At 40.0% G+C, this 25,000-nt stretch overlaps 1 protein-coding gene across 1 annotated transcript in view; it reads right to left on the bottom strand.

Annotated features, from left to right (window-relative positions):
* Nucleotides 1–25,000, bottom strand: part of wdr18 (WD repeat domain 18) — a 75,702-nt gene that overhangs the window by 49,214 nt on the left and 1,488 nt on the right. Inside the window, exons 2-4 of the mRNA XM_060878727.1 lie at nt 19,658–19,768; nt 17,024–17,157; nt 2,402–2,543 (exon numbers count right to left, since the gene is read on the bottom strand). Of these exons, the coding sequence (XP_060734710.1) occupies nt 2,402–2,543; nt 17,024–17,157; nt 19,658–19,768 (387 nt within the window). The remainder of the gene's footprint in view (nt 1–2,401; nt 2,544–17,023; nt 17,158–19,657; nt 19,769–25,000) is intronic.

Genomic DNA, 25,000 nt, shown 5'->3' with positions numbered 1-25,000 from the left:
AATCTTTATCTTATTGATCTTATTCTAAGTGACCAAAAAATTACCAAGCACCCAGGAGAGCCGCATCAGCGCAGGCTATAAATAGCTGGAGGGTGACACGGCTTTATTGTTATGACTCCGTACTCCGAGTCATTGGATTCAGACCGAAACAATGACTTTATTAGATGGTATCTGTTTAGCTGTAATTCAGAGTGTAGTTACAGACTACAAGGCACTTTAGAAGAGTAGAAACTGTGACATGAATAAGTAGAAGTTCAGACTCCTTGACTTCAACTTTTACATATTTTACAATGAGGAAAAAAGAAAAAGAAAAATTGAGAACAGATACGAAGGTAAACGAAACTGAATGGATTACATGGTGATCCTTCATTTAATTTAATCATTTAATCTAGAGCATCGACTGCCAGGTCACATTCATTACACTGCAAGGAGGATTTTACTGAGCTTTAAAAAAAAAAAAAAAAGCTGGAGGTGGAGGATGCTTATGTTCTTGTTGAAAATTAACCTACTGAACTGCTTAAACAGCAGAGAGGCTTGTAAATGCGTGACGAGATCTCGTTAAGTCACCGAGCACTTTGTACAAACAAAATAAAGCAGCAAAAACCCACTCGAGTCTGCGATTTGTTCTCTTTTAAACCTGTATAACCGTCGTGCAATTTAAACCTCGTTATAATTATAATTTAACTGCTAATCTGATTAATAGGATTAAGGTTAGTGGGTGTGTAAACGTGTTATAAATATTTATACCCCTTGAGCGGTTATGCTACAATAACACAAGAAGCTAAGAACAGAGAAGAACAAAATCACTACACAAATCAGTAATCAGTCCACATGACCAACTGTTAATGACTCTTTTTAAAGAGATTACAGGACCGATGGTGAACACGGAGCCATCAAGAGTTCGGCTTAAACAAGGGACTAGGCAGGAGATGCGGCATTATCTCTATGCCTTCGAGTGGAGTGTATACTGCTTAAAAATTAAACAACCTAATTTACAATAAACCAGGGTTCAGTCACTAGAAGATATTAACTATAATTTCTACTGTATGCGAGTACAGTATAATAAAATTTCCGGGTTTCATGAATATCCCACACAAATTTGGGGCAGATGAGAAAAGATATTTTTCCAAACTTTCACACACACTTTAACAGAAATGCTTTGTCACTTGATCATTTGTAGGATTGCCCAATGAGCCAATCGTGAGGCAGCGGTGCGATGTGTAACGTAAATAGAGATGAGGAGCTTCGGTTTTGTTGTTATCATGAAATATCAGAATGGAGAACTCCAGTTTACAAAGAGCATATGAGCTGTTTCCTTAATCTTGTGAATCAACAGAAAAACAGATGTTCCTGATAAAGCAGTCAGTGCTTGTATAGATTTCTTCTGCAAAAGAGAAGATCTAAAACACAAGTATATTTCTGTTAATAACCCAGTCACCATGCATTATTAGGAACACTGTACTAATACTAATACTAAACTAAGGCCTCAATTTGTTCTCAATTCTTCATGGAACAGATTCCACAAGATGTTTGAAACATTTCTTGGAGACTCTCAGCAGAATTGAGATTCGCACATTTTTCCCAGTCTTAATCTGTCCAGCTTTGATGAGTGTTGACTGTGTTCTTGGCCATCAGAACTGGAACCTGACATGGTGTTTTGTTGTTGTAGCTTATCCACCTCAGGGTTATTCATTCCGAGACGCTTTTCTGCTCAACACGTTTGTACAGAATGATTTGCTCTGTTACTGTAGCCTTTCTGTCAGTTTGAACCAGTCTGCCCATTCTCCATTGCCCTGTCTCATGCTTATTCTGTCTTCAGAACTGACGCTAACTGGTAGATCAGCAGTTCTAGAAAAACTCAAACCAGCCTATCTGGCACCAACAATGACAATCACTGAGATCACCATTCTGACAGTCGACGTGAACATTATGCAAAGCTTCTGACCCATATCTTCATGTATTTTGTATTGCACTGCTGCCACACGATTGGATGATCAGATAACTGCATGAATGAGTGAATTACAGAAATTTATATTGCCTAAAAATATCTTGGGTCTTGAAGGGAGCAAATGTGACAATTGTCATTTATTTTTATTCAGTTAGTTGTAATTGTTGTTGTTCTTTCGGGCTTCTCCAGCCAAAGCACTTCAGCTTGTCCACATATTGTATTTGTTACAGGCTTTTTATGCCTTCTGATGCAACCTTCCATTTTTTATCTGGGATTGGAACCGGAACTGAGCTTTAATCCCTCAGCGGCTGGTTATTTCCCTGCCCGGGAATCGAACCGGGACCACGGCAATAAGAGAGCGAGATCCTGCTTCTGAACCACCAGGGGACGTTTTTGTTATTTGTGATAACTTAATATAATTGTGGTCAAACAGTTTTTCCTAAATATTCTTACCTTAACAGTCTGGTCTAAAGACGCAGTGGCCACTCTTGCCTGAGGTCCCATCAGCCCACAGTGGATGTCCGTGATGGGTAGAGAGTGACGTGAGAACACATGGCGAGGCTCTGGAGTGCGAGATGAGTCCAACTGTATGATACTGCAACACAAAGGCACTTAAATTTTAAATCACATCCTACATGATGAACTGTACATGAGCTTCTTTCATAGATTCTCTATCTTAATTAGTCAAGAAGCAGGAATCAGGCTGCCCAACAACTTCCCCTACACTCTTTATACAGAGTCACAGTCTCGGTCCTATTTGTTCTGTCAAGTCTTTTGTTATTTAGTTCTTCTCTTAGGTCAAGGTGCAGATCTGGTTAGTTCAGATTGTGTTTTGGTGAACTGGATGTTTGTGTCCAACTCTAACACGTTCTCTCAGGATCGCTGATGGTGGAGTGGCTGTCTCCCGTCTGTCCCAGAGTGCCCTTGGGTCGGTGTTAGCTTCCGGCGCTCCCTGTCGTAACTTGTCTTGCCCAAGTCCATTCTCGCCCTCTGTGTATTAAATCACATTTTCTGAACCATTACAGGACAAGAGCACATCTAATAATCTTTGTTCTCTGTCCTAATCCCCCCAGCTTCACAAGATACTCCAGGGATACCTGCGATCCTTACTAAGCAGTTGATAGTTTGAAGAAACTTCTCCAAGAAACTCTGACAATGATCATACTCATTTTCGCAATTTAAAAAAAAAATAAAAATCTTTTGATTGCCGCAGCCAAAATGTTTGGCTTTTTTCAAAATTTGAGATTTGTGATTTTTTCCCTTGAATTGGCTGCACTCATGCATGAACTGAAGAGTGGTTTGGTTGAATACGAGTTGATGATGATGTCGCGCGACACGTCTCGGCCAGAATCTACAGAAAATCTTGGTACATTTTGAAAAATCCCAAGCTCCTCTGCTTATCACAGAGTTTGCATAATTTTATGTTCATTATTATTTAGTTATCCTAATACCATAGGTATTAATACTAAGGTAAGGATATATTTGGATTTTATGCTGCTGTAATGACACAATTAAGCTACATCCTAATTGTCACAAAAACAAAAAAGTCACTGTGACTGCTTTGTGCTCTGTAATCATTTCAATCAGAAAGATTCGAGGAGCCGGCTCTCCCTGCCTAGCAATTATTTCATTTATTTTTTGTTTACAAGGGTAGGTTATGCTTTTTAGCTTGCGTTGGTATTAGATCGGCCTGTGATTATGGAGGAGTTAATGATGCATGTAATGGAAGCAATAGCTGACCTTCAACCAAAAGTTCTTATCTAGAAGGAGGAGCAGGTAGAAAATGATTTTTGGCTTGGGAAACGAGGCTTGGCTTAATTTGCTGCTTAGATCCCCAATTTCCTGGTAGTTTCTGGGGTGATTCGTTATCCCCTTAAAAATGAGTGCAATTAAACATCTCCCTGCAGTGTAACCCAAGTAGACAACTAGACTAAAAAGATTTCGCACCTCAGTATATGTCTATGAGTAGGATTTAGATGGATTTAACTTGGTTGATGGTGGCTGCAGGTTATATTAAGAATCTTGATCTGTAATCAGGCATGTAGCTGCTTGCTGGGAACAAAACCCTGCACCCAGACAAGTAGTCTGGACCATAATGATGCATAATCACACAAGTGCAGTCAGATTGTGTGCGTTTTTTGTTTAAAGGTTTAGACAGGTGTAGATAAAGCTTTCTGCTCAGATTCAATCAAATGTTATATAGCTGACTAACTCGACGGCGCTTCACAGTACAGATGGATGATGAGTCAAAACTACCACGGAAGCCGAAGCCTGACCTCAACTCAACTGATCTTGCTTTTTTTCTTAGTGAAGACAGAACTGAAGAATGATAGACCCACAAACAAGCAGCATATGAAGGGCGTAAAACCTGGCAGAGAAACTCAAGGAAGGAAATTTAGCATTTGGTGATATCCATGGGTTCCAGACTTCAGGCTGATTGCAAAGGATTTACATCCAAGCATTGTTAGTTTATCCAGTTACTTTTTGTGCATGTAAATGGAGTCACTATGAAAATTGGCTTCAATTCCTAAACATTTAATGCATAATTTTGTATTAAACCCCTTGCATTAAAGCTAAAAGTTTAAGCTTATACATTAAATACATTATACTCTGATGTACAGAGGCAAAGAAAAAAAAAAAAAAAAAAAAAAACTGTACTTGTGGACTCTTTCTCTAGAATGTAATATTTTTCTGCTTTAGTTTTTTCCATACCCTTTTGATTACTCACAGAAAATGTCTTGAGAGTTGGATCCCATTTGAATTTTTTTGACTTGAATTAAAAGGACCAAAGCAAACACGAGTCTGAAGTCATTAGACACCGTAATAAGGCACATTCTCATAAATTAACCAGAAAATACATCAAAGAGGATATCAACTTTTTTTAGCTTGCTAATAAAGACCACTGCTGACTCAGAAGCAAGTTTCCTAAAAAATAATCTAATTTTATGTTAGATTTCTATCCCATTTCCACTATAACGGCTAATTTTCCCTCAAAATACTGTTCCATACATTTACCAAGGGTGCCAATAATTTTGGAGCAGACGGGACTGTACTCTGTAGGCAGAGATGATAAATTACTGTTCATAGTGACATTACTTATAGAAAAGCGTCCTGTGACACAATTTATGATGATAATAATATAATATAGTTGTATTGCTCAGTCCATTAAATGACCTCTGAGATGTTCATTCATTCATCTTCAGGAAGAATTTTAATCTGGTCAGAGTCACAAATAAGGAGGAACACCACAGATAAGACACAGGTTTATCACAGCACGCACACTCGTGCACACACAGACACGCGCACACAGAGACACGCGCACAAACAGACACGCGCACAAACACAGACACGCACGCGCACAAACACAGACAAGCACGCGCACAAACACAGACACGCGCGCGCACAAACACAGGCACGCGCGCGCACAAACACAGGCACGCGCGCGCACAAACACAGGCACGCGCGCGCACAAACACAGACAAGCACGCGCACAAACACAGACAAGCACGCGCACAAACACAGACAAGCACGCGCACAAACACAGACAAGCACGCGCACAAACACAGACAAGCACGCGCACAAACACAGACAAGCACGCGCACAAACACAGACAAGCACGCGCACAAACACAGACAAGCACGCGCACAAACACAGACAAGCACGCGCACAAACACAGACGCGCACGCACAAACACAGACACGCGCGCGCACAAACACAGACACGCGCGCGCACAAACACAGACACGCGCGCGCACAAACACAGACACGCGCGCGCACAAACACAGACACGCGCACGCACAAACACAGACACGCGCACACACAAACACAGACACGCGCACACACAAACACAGACACGCGCACACACAAACACAGACACGCGCACACACAGACACAGACACGCGCACACACAAACACAGACACGCGCGCGCACAAACACAGACAAGCACGCGCACAAACACAGACAAGCACGCGCACAAACACAGACACGCGCGCGCACAAACACAGACAAGCGCGCGCACAAACACAGACAAGCGCGCGCACAAACACAGACAAGCGCGCGCACAAACACAGACACGCGCACACACAAACACAGACACGCGCACAAACACAGACACAGGCGCGCACAAACACAGACACAGGCGCGCACAAACACAGACACAGGCACACACAAACACAGACACGCGCACAAACACAGACACGCGCACAAACACAGACACGCGCACAAACACAGACACGCGCACAAACACAGACACGCGCACAAACACAGACACGCGCACAAACACAGACACGCGCACAAACACAGACACAGGCACACACAAACACAGACACGCGCACACACAAACACAGACACGCGCACACACAAACACAGACACGCGCACACACAAACACAGACACGCGCACACACAAACACAGACACGCGCACACACAAACACAGACACGCGTGCACACAAACACAGACACGCGCACACACAAACACAGACACGCGCACACACAAACACAGACACGCGCACACACAAACACAGACACGCGCACACACAAACACAGACACGCGCACACACAAACACAGACACGCGCACACACAAACACGCGCACACGCACACACAAACACGCGCACACGCACACACAGACACAGACACGCGCACACACAAACACAGACACGCACACACAAACACAGACACGGGCACACACAAACACAGACACAGGCACACACAAACACAGACACGGGCACACACAAACACAGACACGGGCACACACAAACACAGACACGCGCATGCACACAGGCACGCGCACACACACAGGCACGCGCACACACACAGGCACGCGCACACACACAGGCACGCGCACACACAAACACAGACACGCGCACACACAGACACAGACACGCGCGAGAACAAACACAGACACGCGCACACACAAACACAGACACGCGCACACACAAACAGACAAGCGCACACACAAACACAGACAAGCGCACACTCACACACACAAACACGCGCACGCGCACACACAGACACAGACACGCGCACACACAAACACAGACACGCACACACAAACACAGACACGGGCACACACAAACACAGACACGCACACACAAACACAGACACGGGCACACACAAACACAGACACGCGCATGCACGCACACAGACACGCACACACAGACATGCACACACAGACATGCACACACAGACATGCACACACACAGACATGCACACACACAAACACAGACACGCGCACACACACAGGCACGCGCACACACACAGGCACGCGCACACACACAGGCACGCGCACACACACAGGCACGCGCACACACACAGGCACGCGCACACACAAACACAGACACGCGCACACACAGACACGCGCGAGAACAAACACAGACACGCGCACACACAAACACAGACACGGGCACACACAAACACAGACACAGACACGGGCACACACAGACACAGCACACACAAACACAGACATGCGCATGCACGCACACAGACACGCACACACAGACATGCACACACACAAACACAGACACGCACACACAGACATGCACACACACAAACACAGACACGCACACACACAGACACGCACACACAGACATGCACACACACAAACACAGACACGCACACACAGACATGCACACACACAAACACAGACACACACAAACACAGACACGCACACACACAGACACGCACACACACAGACACGCACACACAGACACGCACACACAGACACGCACACACAGACACCCACACACACAGACACAGACAAGCACACACAGACACGCACACACGCGCACAAATACTGACACGCGCATGCACGCACACACACAAACACAGACACGAGCACACACAGACACGCGCACACACAGACAGACACGCACAAACACAGACACGCTCACACCCAGACACGCTCACACCCAGACACGCTCACACCCAGACACGCTCACACCCAGACACGCTCACACCCAGACATAATGTGTTCAGTTTTACTGAAGCTTCAGAGTAACACCTTCAGCCACCAGCACCTCAGTTCTCAAGGTCATGTACAGTCTACATGGAGATAACCTTTCATAGCAACATTTCCCTATCTCCCCTGCACCTGCATTCACCCAGAATAATTTCATTTACCGAGGTCTTCCTCAAGGTACAGGTTTAAGGCTTAAATCCCCACAAACAAATAATATTCATTTAAGTTCGATTTTCTGGTTGGATTTGAATTAAATATGATTTAGTTGACTGTGACTGAAATCGCTTAGACTAAAATGAAATTTAAATATATATTTCAGCACAAATGCAAAGTGTTTTATCCAAGGAAGTGTTTTTATGGCACGGCAGTTTATTTGGGGGGGGGTTAGGTTTATATAAGTAATATTTCCAAACTAGGTCTTGGGTTTATGTTTTTAATCATTTTTATTTATATATTTTCTTCGTTTTATGAAATTAAGGAAGCACTCATTACAAAATGAAATTATTTTGCATATACATTAATTGAATACTTCAGAATTTCATACAACAAACACCAATAGCACTGGGGTTATATTTACCAGATACTACTTAGTAATAATAGTTACCAGTTACTATTTTAAATCTCAAACCACCACAATTTTTTCATTGTTTTATAAAATTAACAAATAACAAAATGAAACAATATTCCGACGATTTTGCAAATATACATAAACACACCTATAGCACCGGGTAGTTGTCAAAGAACACCACCTATTATTTAAAGTCTCAAATCAGGACAATGTGGCGGTTGTTTTGGTACACGGCAAATTTATCAATGATGCATTCAGCATCCAGGGCCTTCGCTCATCCAGTACTTATGGCCAAAAGTGACAAGTTGCTGTTTCGAACTTTGCGAACAATTAACATCTGAACCGTTCAGTACTTCGGGCTGGGGTATGTTTATATTCTCATTTTCACTAGAAGCGAGATCTGAATTAGAATTACGAGGTCGCTCATTTGGCACAAGAATCCGCTCCATTTTTTAAATAAAATGTAATGATATTACGCCTATGTCAGCGTAGCTGCAACTCGTCATGTGACGTTACAATAAGCACGTGTAATAATTAAAGAAAAAAAAATGCTTGAGGTGCTATGGGGGGCTTTGTTCCTTCTTGGGGATGCTGAAGCAACTGCTAGCCCCTCTCTAGCACCACCTCTGGTTTTAACCCGTTACTTTTTGCTTAATGAAGTAAAATTAAAGTATAATTCTCCAAATATATCAATTATAAACTAGACATACAGTCATATGAAAAAATGAGGACACCCCATGAAAGCCTTTGCTTTTTTTTTTTAATAGTTAAATGGGCATTTGATCTTCATTTTAACAATATTGGAAGATTCAAGTAAAATTACTAAAGAAATAAAACCAAAGTCTTTTTTAAATGATCTGTAAAACAAACTTTTACACAAATTTCTTGTGAGGAAAAAGTAAGGACACCCCGCATTTAATTGTACTTAAAATAGATAAAAATACCTACAGGTGCATCAAATAAGATGCAAATGATTAGAACATTGCTACAGAGAATTTTGAAGAAAGCTTGTCTTATTTAGTTTGATTTGCTCTTAATAGTTGAAGTGAGAGTTATCAATATGGTGAGATCCAAGGTGCCCTCTGAGGGCTTCAGAAAGAAAATTGTTGATGTTTATTAGGTATGGTATGCTATTAAATAAAAAAGACCTCAAAAGACTTTGTAATCAGCCATTTTACTGTCAGGAAATCATTTGCAAGTGCAACATTTAAAACAACTTCCAACACGGCCAGGTCACAATATCCAAGCAATTTCAGCCAAAGGGGGAAACACTAGCTGTTAGGGCATAGAAAGTCCTAACTTTTTCCTCAGATCAAATACTTATTTTTGTTGATTTCTTTTGTTGTTTACTTGCAATTATCACTTTTGTCTACAGACACAAATTAAAACACGATCAGAAATTGACATGTTGACATTTCTTAATAAAGAACTGAATATTTAACGGGATGTCCAAATTTTTTCACACGACTGTGGATATTTACATCAAGAGAGTTCTGCAGTCATGTATAAAATATTTAAAATGTTATTTATTTCTCAAGAGGAACACAAAGTTGAGCGTGTGTGTGTGTGTGTATGTGTGTGTGTATACAAGGTACTCATCTGTAATAGATATCCAAGTTAACACATCACATTTAACTAAAGCTTTCATCTATCTCCTTTCAGTCCGAGCACAAGATCCGGTGACAGCAGAAAGCGCAACAGAGGGAAGCAGTGGGGGGAAAAGAATATAGAAAAAAGAAATGCCAAAGAAATACAAACAAAAATCAAGAGAGCAAAAGAACATAGTTGAGAGGCAAGGAAAGCGCAAGAGAGAAACCGAGGAAAACAGACGAACAGACAGCGGGACAGATGAAACAAGAAAGATTCTGTCAATCCTGCCTCAACCGCAAAAACCTCTGGCAAAGCCAAACCTGTCTGCTGAAACAGCTGTCACAAACATCAACCTGGGGCCTGGCATGGGAACACGAGCAGCACAGCAAACTGTTAATCCCCAGAATTCCACAGACACTCATTATCTCCAGGTTGACAGCATGTTGGGGGCATTTTCCCTCCTGAGGTAAGAGCTGTTACATATGGATGGTGTTTTGGCAAATACCAAGGCAAAATCTTGTGTATTATCAGCTTATGCAATCCCATAATTCTGCTCAGCAGCCAAATACCAAACTGTTCTGCCCACTGAGGAATACATTTACAAAACAATTTGTTTTATAGAAATCATTTTGAAAGCAGTTAAAAGTAAAACCTTAAAACTTTGCATTGTGGGCTGCTGGAGCTGTGAATAAACAGATTAAAAAAAATCTTTTACATCGGACAGAGCGTCTATTTATTTAATTAACAAATGAAATGTGTTGTAGTGAAAATGCACAGAGTTCTATCCAGATTTAAGCGCAATACAATAGTGGAGATTTATTAGGGAGTATCGGTGCTGTGAACGTGGCAGCCAATGATGCTGTTTTCATGCTAACTCGATCAAGGCATTGTTAAGTAATGTGTTAAATTGATGACAAAATTTCTCTATAAGATATACGTAGTCTTAGGTTTGGACTAAATTCCAATGTGGCATAATTTCTACTCCTTCACGTTCTCTTAGCGATGAGGATAATGATGCAGATAACAAGCACAATGTTAGCTAAATCTTCCAGATCTTGCCTTGACTTCGAAATTTTCCTCTTAACTGCCATTTCTAAAGGACATTTCAGACAGTAAAAATAAATAAATAAAATAAAATAAAAATATCTTTTCATATGGCATCAATTTTCAGATCATATTTATTGAGCATTAGCACAAGGAATGTTAGAAAGGTCAGAAAGCACGAATCCTAATGAGTCAATTAAAGCCTAATGAGTTAATTAAGTTCTGATGCTTTACAAGAAGGGAGTCCAAACCTCTGCATATTTTATTCTTTTTAAGAAGACTCTTTTTAAGAAGACTTAGATTCACTAAATTGCTGTATATTACTTACAAAAAAGCATAATATGGAAATTTATTCCAGTAAAAAAAAACCTATACTATCATATTTCCCATCCATTTAAATTACTGAGAACTTATAAATATTCAATGGATGTAGACAATCAGCCGTTGCCACTTAGCCATGAAGCCACTTGCGCTAAGTTTGGTAAGAAAGCATGAAAGCTGTTATTGCACCCAGGTGTGAATCACAGGAGGGGAAAAAAACGAAAAAAAAACAGCGATATGGGGTTTGATACGAGTGAATTCGGCTGGGGACTGCACCATGTGTGAATCAATCCTGGTTACTGCCTCGAGAGAGTAAGTGTGAGAACGGCCTTTGTATCTTTGTCCGGAAAAAAAGAAGTAGGAGCATGACTAAGCTGGAAACGTGATCAGAACTTCAAAGTGTTCAAGAGGATATTGATTCTAATGTCTGTATCAATACTCAAAAGGTCAGTTTTTATCATTGTGACAAACGCTCAGGTTGGCAAAGAAGACCTTTATTCATTAAAGCTGCAAATAAACAAATGCACAATAGCATGAACACAGGGAAACACTCTTACTGACAAAATCCAGTCTCTGATCCATGAGCCTGTCAGGCTCTTTCAGCTCATTTACATCAAACACAATACAAAGTTATGAAGGTGTTGCAACAGTGAACCAATTACAGGAAAGTGAGCAGCAGGGCACTGGTTCTTAATTATCCAAGAGCCGAGCAGCAATTTCTGACATCAGACCCCGACTGTTGGACACCGACAACGACAGTCCGTTGAATATACTGTTCAATGGGCAAACACATAAAATCCAAACCCTCATAAGAATTAGTCTGTAATGCAAAAACTGTAGCATTTGTGAACATGTTCCTCAGATCTACCAACACTGGTCCTACAATCTCTCAGGGTAAGAGGTAGGTATACAGCAGGTCTCTCTTCTGTTCTGGCACCAAGGTGGTGGAATACACTTCCCCTACGTCCGAAGAGCTGAGTCACTGCCCGTCTTTGAACGACCTACCTCTTCCTGAAACACTTAAACTAGCATTTAGCAACCTGTTTGTTTCTATGTATTTAAAAAACCTTCAAAAGTGTTTTAAGTTGAAGTTATCCTGCAACCTACTGAGATAGGGTTAATGTTTTCATTAATAACAACATCAAAGCACTTTTGTACGATGCTCTGAATAAGTGTGTAGATGGAACAGGTGTAGATGGATGCCGAGCAGACGGACACTGAACTGGTGGCCAGAAAAAATGCTACCTCTGTTATATGGCGATATTTTGGCTATAAGATATCCGACACTGAGCAGAGAGAGGTACTGTGCAGAATTTGTAAAAATAAAGTTGCTACATCACGTGGCAACACAACAAACTTATATCAGCACCTGAAACAGCACAGAGAAAAGTATGATGAACGCATGAAGGTAAAAGCCCAGAACGTTTATACAAAAATGTTCCGTCCAGGTAAAATATCCCTGTTTGGACAGAATGTTCAAAATATCTTATTTTCATGAACATAGAAATTACTTTGTTCTATTTATTATATTTAGCTGTACTATTGAGACAATAACAAGTTTTTTTGCAGTAATGCAAAGATGTTATGTTGTAAAAATATTTTAATTTGAAAACATTTTGCATTTGTTTGTTGTTGTTGCTAGTTTGAGTTGAGAAATACAAATTTCAGCATTATCAGTAATCTGTGTGTGCGCATTTTCCTTGAGAACCAAGCAAGTTGACTCATGATACCATTTGTTTATTATATCACAATCGCATATCGCAATCGCAATCGTGCAGCCCTACTATTGAGTTCCTTAATGTACATTGTGAATTTAGTGAAAATCAGTTTCAGGTGAAATTTTAGCTAAGTGTTTTTTTGGCTGAAAAAATTTATATTTTCTGATCTTCATTAAAATTGCACTATGCATTCGGGGGTCAAGACTAACATTGTGGTTTGATTAATTTCCTCCTATCATAGTCGAGAGCTGAGATCTTCATGCATTCTGTCTATTTTTTTAATAGAAGAACTGAAGCTTATACAGATCTACATCTCAGAATTCTCATATTTACAATTTACATTTAAAATGTATAACGCACTTCCATACATGTTTTTTTCCATTTCTTGTGATTTTCAACTTTGCGATGTTATTATTTACTGTTATTATCACTCTACTTACTTCACTGCTATAACCATTTAAAACATTTATTTACTATTTAGCAACAGACTCATTTTTTCAGGTTCTTTAAAAAAAAAAAAAAAAAAAAAAAAAAGGTAGGGTCAAATCTACATTCTTTTGCCATGGTGTGAATTTGATTGTTCAGATACGGCCGGTATATGAAACGTTTTGCTGGAATTTCCCATCAGGATTTGCAGATGTAGCTCCAAGCAGCTTCACGGTGTGAGAGGGTAATAATTCAGTGGCAGCGGTCTTTGTGCTTTAAATTCTCCTCATACTCCTCATTGCCTAATTCTTCATGCTACATTGCACTCAACATTGTCACTTAACGGGAAAGGACACGGACATCAGGAAAGCCAAGAGGATGCGTTCAGAATTCTCTGAGAATCGAGTGAGCGTGTGGCTGAGATCAGAAAATAAAATGATGAAACTTAAAAAAGTGTCTTTAAACTCATACAATAATAAAAATGTGTTAAAAAACAAAAACTACGCACTTTTCATGTTCAGTACTGAGTGCTTGACTTGACGCATTGTTGAAGTAATAATTTACAGCAGGGTTAAATAGAGGGTACTGCTGAAGGTTCAAAATACACTGTTTGAAATTTTAACACAAGTGTCTTCTCGAGACATTTGAGGGACTTCACTTCTAGCCACTGGATTCAGAGAGGCTATTGAGTGGTTAGTTATGGAGAGAAAAAATACATCCGACCCCAAAAAGACACCAAACAAGTAATAATGAATGATTTATTTTCCACATGGAAGAGCGAAGCATTTTCTGTCTGCGTACGTGACGCCACTGCCTGACCTCAGTCCCGAAAAGACGGCATAGCGGATCATCACAGGCTGAAAAACAACGACGCGAGTGTTTTTCCAGCCTTGGCTGGAAGTGAACGCCTCTGAATTTGGTTTTCCTTCTACAGCTTTTCGCTATGTTGGAAACTCCTGCTTGACTTGCTTCCAAGCTTCCATTAGAGCTGAGCACTATGATTTCTAGTATGAGTCATCTCCTGAACCGCTGGCATTCATCAGAATAAGTGCAGATCCTCGCTGGTCCAGGAAGACATGCTACGAAGTTCCACGTTGCTGCTCGCTTGAGTAATGATTGAGTGTTTATTACAAAACAAAATGATACCACTGGTAGAAAGGAACAATGACCAAGACTTGCATTGAGGTAGGGCAGATAACTAACATACTGGGATTTCACTATATATAATCACATCCTGTTAACCATTACATTTTATTTGATATAAAGGAATTAAAGCATGGGACTGGTCAGAGCATTGGAGACGGGATAGCTAGTGGTAACCTAGTGGTTAAGGTGTTTACATGAGCAGAAGGACATGAATTTGATTCTCAAGTCCACCAATCTGCCACTGTTGAATCCCTGAGCAAAGCAGCTCAGGTGTATAAACTGAGATGAATTGGAAGTCGCTCTGGATAAGAGCATCTGCCAGACGCCAGATATGTAAATATAATACATTTCTCCAACCCAGAGGAGCTATTCCTCTCACAGCTCACTACGTCACTCGTCTGAGTCAAAACACACAGTTGCTCACATCGAGCCTTTGATGCAGAGAACTGATGCGTCCAGTCTGATCACTCTGGACTACAGGAAGCTTCTTGTAGCCAACAAATGTCCAAAGCCAAACTCTTCTCACTTCTGGTTCGCCAATTGTGGACTCAAATGGGAGACATCAGGTTATAATATATAATCAGGTTGTGCTCTCTGGCTAAGACAGATGGCATACTCTCCCTTCCCTGTCAATCAACACTAACCAAGAGAGCAACACTAACCAATCACAGGCATCTATGAATTCAGGTATGAGAAAGAGGGAAGACAGCACATTCCTCCGAGGCTTTAATTCAGCATCTCTATAAGATGCATCTGACTTGATGTCACGTGTCTCAGAGCACGAGTGTCCTAACCTGATTGGTAGATAATGGGTGGGATTTGGCAAATGACCAAAGTGGGAAAGAAAATGGAGTAAAAATGGGTTTAAAAAGTAGTATTAAATATCTATTTTTTATAAACCATTTGTTTTAAACCTAAAACAAAACAAAAAAAAATGAAATGACCTTTTTTATTTTTGCAGACATTAAATAAAATATCAGAACAGCTCATTTTAATGCAAACCTCCTGCTCCTACCACCAACCTAAACAGTGTACATATCATAGAAAAGTCTATGTGAATTGGAACGTGAGGTGTTTATCATATGCCCCGTTTCTTCTGCTCAACTTGTCTGAATCTATCTTCAATCTCCATGAAACATCGAGATCATCGAGGAGCACTTGAATATAAAAGAAAAAACACTACAGTTCTCCCTGACTGTATAAGGGTACATGCATATATCTGTTCAAGTTATATGCAGGCGTGTTTCCTTTCTCCATGTAACACAACCAATTGTATCTTACAGTTACTTATATTATTCTTTTATAGAATTCCGTATGTATTATTAGGTATCATGATTACAACTTCTGTAGCTTTTCTTCACTATTGTGTCTAGTTGCTACTCCTAGTATCTTCCTTCAAACATCTTACATTTGCATCTACTCGTTTCTTCGTTCCTGAAGCGCCGATATCCCATCGGCTCCTCAGACTACCCGACTGGATTGTATAACGCCTTGTTTATACGCTGCTTTGGATAAAAGCTAAATAAACAGAGATGTAAATCTCACCCTGTTCTGTCCTACATTCATTTCCCACCAACAGACGAGGAATTCTAATATTCTGGGAATTTTTTTCAGAAAGTCTGTTTTTCATTTCTCTCAGCGCTCATGGTTACGGTGTAAAAGACATACATTGCCATCTATGGACATGATGGGAGAGTTGCACATGCTAAGCCTGAGTCAAAAACAAGATGAACGCTTTCCTGGAATGTTCGAGCTGTAACACGAGCAAATAGTTGTGTGTATGAGCGGAGGAAGTGTTCAGCGGAAATATCTTCTACGGTGGTTACAGTGTTATTACGGCATGGAACGTGTCCTAGATCTTGACAAAATGCATCAGATACAAAGCGTGCTACATATAGAATAAACAACACAGTGTTGTCGCATTGCTTATTAAACCGTTTCTCGTACGCTGCTTCTTATGGTAAGCTTGTGATTGGAAAACATTTTACACATTTATGGCTAATAAACAAACCTATTTCTCTGCACATCCATTAATACATATTGGACCCAAACAAGCTTTTAGTCTAAACCTAGAAAAATGAAACAAACTGCTAAAAATAAATCGGAAATAATTGCAAAAAAAATTTAAAAAAGAATGGTAATGAACCATGATTTTATTTTGGATTTAAATCTTAACTTGATAATAGCACAAAACATTTTTAGCTGAGTGAACTCCTCCAGAGGAAACAGGGTTTGCCTTGCACTACAACTGAACGTTGGCATGGGGGTGGGGGGGGGGTGGGGGGATGAATAAATCATTAAGTACCTGGCAAGGTTCCATACAAGTGCTAGATTGTCCTTTCCTCCTGACACAAAATGGCTGCAGTCATCAGTGAACCGCAGGCAGCTCAAGTCCTGGTAGTGTCGATTCAATACAACCAGCAGGTTTCCTGTTGAGACCTAATAAATAATAATAAACAAAATGGCATCTGAAAGGTGCTTAAATCTGTTCAGACAGATTGAAACATAGCATTTGTTCAGCGACAAGTGACGGCGGTATAACAAAACTAATGCTGCTTAGATATCAAGGTCAAAAGGTTGCATTAATACACCAGACACTTTTATAATGAACCAGGGCCTGTTTTCATAAAGGCACTAAGAATGATCTGAGAGAGCTCCTAATTTAGCTTAAAGAATCTAGCTAAGAATCTTAACTTAAGAGTGATTCAGGATCAATCTTGGAGCAACAATGAGCAAGAAAATACAACGTTTATCTTATAGAGGAGGCGGGGCTTAACTCTGTTACTAGGTATGACATTCTTTTAAAGACTGTGATTGGTTGTCTAATAATACAAAAAATAAATAAATAAAAACACGCTTTTAAAATCTGGTCTTGAAAAAGCCTTGACTTTGTCTCCATGTTTGAGACTATATCGTGTAGGGATTACGTCTGTGACCGATCATATTAGCGATGCGCTAACATGTGTATGTTATAAATGTAACAAATGTAAACATCTCCGACACAGAGCAGAAATGTCATAGCATCGTTTATTAACTCACCATCATTATTAAATATTGTATCCAATACATTTCTTCTCCCTTTTCACCTTTCGGCCATTTTCTCCCCTGCTAATAAACTCTGAAACCTATTAAAAGCCCTCCTCACTGCTCCTGAAACATTTTGACCTTAAGAGCTCTTTTAAGAGTAAAGATGCTTTATGAATGACTTATCTTTACTACAATCTTCTCTTTTAAAGAATTTTATTAGAATTGTGTCACTAGGAGAAACTTCACATAAATACAGGCCCAGATCTGTTTACATGTTTTGTTCTTTTCGTCTCACATTCAATAGTAATTTTGCTTTTCGACTCATCAACTCTTCCATGAGACAGTATTTCTACTGACGTTAGTTCGTGCTGATGCCGGATCCTTAACAAGCTTGGATTATGAAAAGAAAATGTCAGTGTTATGTAATGTAATGTTTATGTGATAAATACATTTCTTCTTGTTCTTCTTGTAATTCACATTCTTGGCTCACACAGAGTGAAGCCCAAGACATAAGAGAGTACAGAGGCTGTGTTCTACAGAATAGCCACAGAATACACTGGGGGGAAGAAAAAGGAATATTTAAGAGACTATATTAGGGGCTTTTTACACCTGGTCGCTTCATGCGTTTTCTGGATAGCTATCCAGTCGTAAAAAGACCAGGTCTAAATGCCCTCCGAAACGGTTTCAAGATGGATATAAATCCGAACGTTCAAACCACTTCAGGAGGTGATCTGGGACGCATTTCAGATGAAACCGTGTAAAAAGGCCCTTAGAGATCAGGCCCTTAGAGATCAGTTTATCCAGCAATCACGCCATTGGTGATTTTTGCACCCAAAAATGTCAGTGGGGTTTTTGCAATTTACTTTATGTACTTAAGCAAGGGAATTCATCCTTTAAGCTCCAACGAGCGAAGACACATATGTAATGAATGTAAGTGCTGTACTCATTTTCGTGAATCGAATGCGTGTTGTAATGATATCACACAAGACAAATCTTTGGATAATGTCCAGCTCCTCCGGATATCACAGAGTTTGTTTGATTTTGCGTTCATTTCTGTGATCGCAAAATTGCCTGATCCTAAAGGTTAACAGAAAACGGTTCAAGTTTTTTTTTTAAATCTGATTTATTTGTTTATACGAAATGTAATTGAAAGTTTTTCTTACTTGTCTCAATGAGCGAACGTGAACAAATTGTGTAGTAATAGCGGGAACTATTTAATTACGGAATCTTGCGAAGACGTTAAAACGAGGACTCGAAGTAATAACTTTGGTATGAGAATGAACCCGATGAAAGCAAGCGTGGTTCAACATCACGGCGAGAAACAGCACCACCTGGGATGAGAGTACAGACTTTTATACACTTTTCCTCAAGGCTTTGAAAATGCACGATCAAATCATGTTCTGCATACGGAAACGAATTATATTATTATAATTACGTTGCATGTAACTCGACTCAATCACGTGGAACAATTATACACGATGATATTCGAAACCGAGTCTGTTTTAAAAAAAAAAAACTGTCCAAAAACGACAGCGTAAAAAATACCAAGAATTTTAACCAGTTCCGTTTTAAGGGGGTCACAGGAGGTCATAATAATAGCAGCGTGGAGTCTGGAACAGCTTGATGGCAGTGGCGATTTTTATGTAAATATGTAGTAATGTGCAAATAACAGGAAAAAAAAAAAGAACAAAAAAAAGTCATGACCAGCCACAGAAATGAAATAACACCTTGTTTATCGGGTACATCAGTTATTACAATTCCCTTTATTAAATATAATTCCTATATGTAATACAATAAATATATAATATTAACCAGTATGCAGTGGCAGATGTTGCATGCAATCGAGCTGGAGTTGCCCTTTAGTGTAAGAATATCAGAAGTAAAAAAAATAGAGATTGTTTTGGTCGCTCACCTCCCACAGATAAATGGCCTCAGCGATGCCTGCCAGTACATACAGACCATCAGGGGAGGCTGTTAGGCAGGTTACAATCCCAGGACACACAATTTTCTGTTGCAGTTGGTCCTAAGAGCAAGACGTAAAAGCGAACACAGGAGTTATGTAACAGAAAATATGGTAAAAAGACTCAAGGTTCAAGAGAAGGCAATAAAGACACTTGATGTACAGTAACAAGTCACATGAAGACATTTTCATGCCTGAATTAAAACACACTTTAATCATCTAGTACTTTGTTTTTTAAACATGTAATCAATGTGTTGTTCGAACTCGTCCAAAGTCGATGAAGCGCGACTAATTATTCATTTTGTTAGTTTTAATGCATGCATACACAGTGCCATATGAGCTGTTATACGGAGTCCGCTGTTATAAGGAGTCCGTTCTCACTTAGAGAGCGTGTGGACTGAATCAAGGCAAGTCATCACAAAATCATCCTAAAAATGTCTCTGGCTGCAACTGAAAACACAGAAAACAAAATCAGAGTTGCTCTCTCTTGTCAAAAGTATGCAACAGGTAGAACGCTTCAAGCTGCTTTTTATTCCTATACAAACAGATTGATTTGTTAATATTTTTTACATAATATATGTTATATACAGGCACTGAATCACAAATCTTAAAAAAAATAAATAAATAAATACATAAAAGGATGGAGGACTCGACTCATGGAGCCTGGATTCTCAGTAAGAGAATTTGATTTAACTCCCAGTTATTTTATTTATATTTTTTTTTACATTAGATATCAAAACAAAGAAATAGATCTCATTTTGATGACCTTCACCAGCAGCGCACCTAAACCCGTCCCACATGAGCAAATCCCACATGAGCAAATCTGCAGCAGGTGAGAAAGTCAAGAATCAAAACGGCATCAGAAAAGAAAAAACGTAAAAATATATGGCGAGTCCCTACGCTTGTGTTTTCTGTGCAGGTGTGTGATGATGTCACGATGAGCACGAATGCACCGGAACAACGATAGACACGCTCCGATTCGGACCACAACAAACGTGTGCGGAGTGTAAACCAGCTCTTTGAGTGAGCTGGGAGGAAGACGTGCATATTCCTGATTATCTGGGTCAGGGTTGTAGTGAATCCAGGAACAAGAGCCCAGAAGAGAGAGATCTGAGGTCTGGACACACTTTGGATGAGACACCAGTACACTGTAATGCTTAATGTACACATAAATTTAGAATAGTCAAGGAAGCAGGTTTTTGGAAGGAAAAGAGAGAACATGGAGATCTTTAGCTCTTGCATCAGCAATTCCGTGTACCATCCTCAATCAGCCCAGACCTACTCCAGTGGACCATTTCTAATTTATATGAACATAACTCACGTACGCTCTCACACAAAAATGCACGCACGCTCACACGCACGCACGCTCACACGCACGCACGCAGCCAGGATACCAATAGTCCTGGGTTCAGATCAGTCACCAAGTCTAGATACATCACGTTTATCATGACATCTTTTCAAGGATGCCTCCAGCTGATGTCTCTCTCCACACAACATCCATGTCCTACATCCCATTTCCTACTGTGTAAATGATGGAACACAGCCTGCAACAGATGTCCACAGTTCAAGACTGGTTGGCAATAGATTATTATTAATACACACTGAAAAATGAGTGAAAGAAGACAAGCAGGAACAAGGTCGGGAGTGTGTTAGTTTCCTAAAATTCATCTCATTTTGAGTGATTACTGTCTGAATCAGCCAATCATGTCGCAGCAGCATCATGTAAATACAAGACAAGAGCTTCAGTTAACGTTCACAAACAAAACACGGAGGACAAACATCAGAATGGGAGGAGGTGGTCATAGATCTCAGAGACTTGGACCATGGCACATGTCGGAAACCGATCTCCCGAGTTTCTCTAGGGTTTAAACGACGTGGTGCAGAAAAACAACCAATTCTCCTCCATAGGTCAGAGGACTTCACATCTGTATGTGTGATGATGTTAATATAGACCATGTCACAAAACATTTAAAAAAAAAAAAAAAAAAAAAAAACGTATAATCCATGCCATAAAGAATCAAGGTTGCTTCGAGTACCAGTTCTGGCATGGCGTTCCTAATAAAGTGCTTATGAACATATAACATGTTGCTCTGTTTGACTCATGCTGCGGTTAAGAGCAAAGGTATTGTCTGGATAGTTTGGAAGCTTCCTGCTAATGATTGCTTACACTGGGATGCAAGTTGCTATCATACAGACTCTAACGAAAGGGTTTTTGGACCCCGGCCTCATTTCCTGTTCCTCTGAACCAGATACATGCCACCAGGGAACAGAAAGCAAGACTGGGAGAGGACGGAATTTCAAAGCCTCTGTGTAGACGGGACAAAATCTTGATGTACTGACACGTCAACAAACATTCGACGGCAGTGAAGTGAAGGTTTTTCCTTAGAAACAAACGCCGAGGCTCATGCTGTGAAAATGAACACAACCCAACGGCTGATATATTATAGGTGTTAGTCAAACGCAGTGAATATACAAATATATTGTTTATATTATTTATGAAGCATTAAAAAATGCTTCATTCAAATACCTGAAAAAGCAAGCAGATGAGAAATTAAGAAATTAAGCTATATAAATATAAGTTAAAAGACGCCAGAATAAGCCATGATTTGAAGTAGATTTATTTTAAATTATTTATACCTTTTGGCCATTTTCTCCTCTGCTGAAGAAATTCATAAACCTCTTAAAAGTCCTCCTCACTACTAACACTTTAAGAGCTATTTTAAGGGTTAAGATGCTTTATGAATTACTTTGAGCTTCTCTTTGACTTTAAGGGGAAACTCCCACATTTCTCCACAAATTTTCTTTGAATTTCGTCTCAAAACTCTTTACACCAAGAACTTTAGTTCTTCATTTTTAAAAAGTTTTAATTGGTCACATCTTCGGCCCACGCCGGCGGTTCTTCCCGGCTCTTAAGATATCCTCCCTAACCTTGTTTTAATGGTGGTCTGGTACCACCAGGCTATTTGTTATTAAAAAGTGACTTTTTATTCACATCTCAATTTACAGAGGTCCTAAATATATCTACAAACACAGGTACAGAATAACATTTGGTTATATTCTCAGTCAGACACTGATAAGTCATCATAGCATATACATCGGTTATGTAGAATTAAATATACTTTGATTTCTTCACGCTCTCTGAGATCACGAAACTCAGGACTTCCCAGTCCTGTAGTTCCCAGAATATCTAAGTCTACTAAAGATGGTATTTTTGCATTTTATTAATCTTTATATTATTCTTTATAATTCTCTTTTGTTCTATGTTTATGTTCTGGAAAGCTGCTTTGAGACAATGTCAATTGTAAAAAGCGCTATACAAATAAACTTGAATTGAACTGAATTTCTTAATCTTCTTCATTTGGCTTTTCCCGTTAGGAGTCGCCACAGCGAATCGTCAGTTTCCACCTAACTCTATCCTCAGCATCCTTTACTCTCACACCAATTACCTTCATGGTAATTCAACACATCCATACATGTATATCTCCTCTTTGGTCTTCCACTTGGCCTCTTACCTGGCAGCTCCATTTCCAACATCCTTCTACCAATATAACACAGTATTTACACTGGTCGTCCCCACTTTTGTGTATTGTCTTTTGTATTTGTTGTTTGCACTGTCTTTTGTCTTGCACTGTATACACCAGGTTACACAGATACACTTTATCTGTCTAGGACTAACTTACTTAAGTCCTTAGCTCTGTGTTTGTTTTATGTAGCACCCTGGTCCTGGAGAAACGTTGTCTTATTTCACTGTGTACTGCAACAGCTATATGGTTGAAATGACAATAAAAGCTTCTTGACTTGACTTGACCACTCTCCCAATCTATCCTCTCTGAGCAAACCTGATCTGTCCCTCTGATTCCTTAATCCTGTCCATCCTCGTCACTCCTAAATAGAACCTCAACATCCTCATCTCTGCCTCATGTCTTTTCCTCACTGCTACAGTCTCTAACCCATACAGCATAGCTGCTCTCACTACTGTCTTCCACACCTTTCCTTTGATTCTTGCTGACACTCTTCTGTCACACACACAACACTCCTGACACTTTTCTCCACCTGCTCCAACCCACATGCAATCGTCTCTTCACCTCTTTTCCACACTCCCTGTCGCACTGGATGGTTCACCACAAATACTTAAACTCCTGCACCTTCTTGACCTCAGCCGCCTGTAACCTCACTGTTTTTCCTCCCTCTCCTTCACACACATGTATTCTGTCTTAACCTTGATTGGCTAATGACTGAGTAAAATATTCCATGGTTCAGCTGGGGTCAGAATGGGTCTGTGTGGGGTTCCTTTGGGTTCTCTGGTTTCCTTCCACTCTATAAAAATAAATACATAAATATTTATTTAAAAAAAAAACAAAAAAAAAAAAAAAAAACTGTCAGTAGTTCAGGGGTGTACATACTTTTTTTTCCAAATGAGCCCAGATTAGATCGCAATAAAAGAGATGAGGGTCAGGCAACAAAATATTACTTTATAATGAATTTCACATTTAATGATAATCTGTGCTACTTTTCAGGATAAATCACAATAACCACATTAACGACTCTCTGAAGAATTCTTGTTGCTTATGTCTGGAGAGCTTCCAGCTGCTTCAGTTACTCTGTCCTTTCATCCACTGAAGAGTTTTTGCAATGCCCGTGATTTGTGCCATAACATCTCAGGATATTAAATTTCTTAATTGCTGCAACGGTCTCTTGACATACGAGGCACACGCATTTGTTAAATGAGTTTGCAGATGAAGTCAGAGAAATATAGGATCTTGCCATTTAGCTAAGCCTACGTGTTGGCTGGTTCCCCACATGTCATACTTTTAAACAGACAAGCCTTGACAAAATTAAAATCTGCCCTTGTGCTGAACTAGAGACTCTCCTGTGGTAGTCGCATTGGCCTGGAACTACTGAAGATAAGATCAACTGCCCCTTAGAGTGAACGAGGGAGTCCATGTAGACTCCAGATCCACCGTCACAATGACCTGAATGAAGCACTTACTAAAGAGAGATGAACGGATGGATGGAAAAAATCCTCTCTTACCAGAAAGAAGGAAGGAAGGAAGGAAGGAAGAGAGGAAGGAAGGGAGGATGAAGGAAGAAACAAAGGAAGGAAAGAAGAAAGGAAGGAAATAATCCTCTCTTACCAGAAGGAAGGAAGGGACTAAGGAAGCAAAGATAGAAAGAATCCTTTCTTACCAGAAGGGAGGAAGGAAGGAAGGATTAATTTCTTGCCATTAAGAAGAAATAAGGAAGAGGAAGGAAGGAAGAAAGGAAGGAAGGAAGAAAGGAAGGAAGGAAAAAAAT

Source organism: Tachysurus vachellii, chromosome 1 (genome assembly GCF_030014155.1).
Source record: "Tachysurus vachellii isolate PV-2020 chromosome 1, HZAU_Pvac_v1, whole genome shotgun sequence".
In the NCBI taxonomy this organism is placed as follows: Eukaryota; Metazoa; Chordata; class Actinopteri; order Siluriformes; family Bagridae; genus Tachysurus; species Tachysurus vachellii.
The sequence above is the reverse complement of the archived record's forward strand: the minus strand, read 5'-3'. Positions and strand labels throughout refer to the sequence as shown.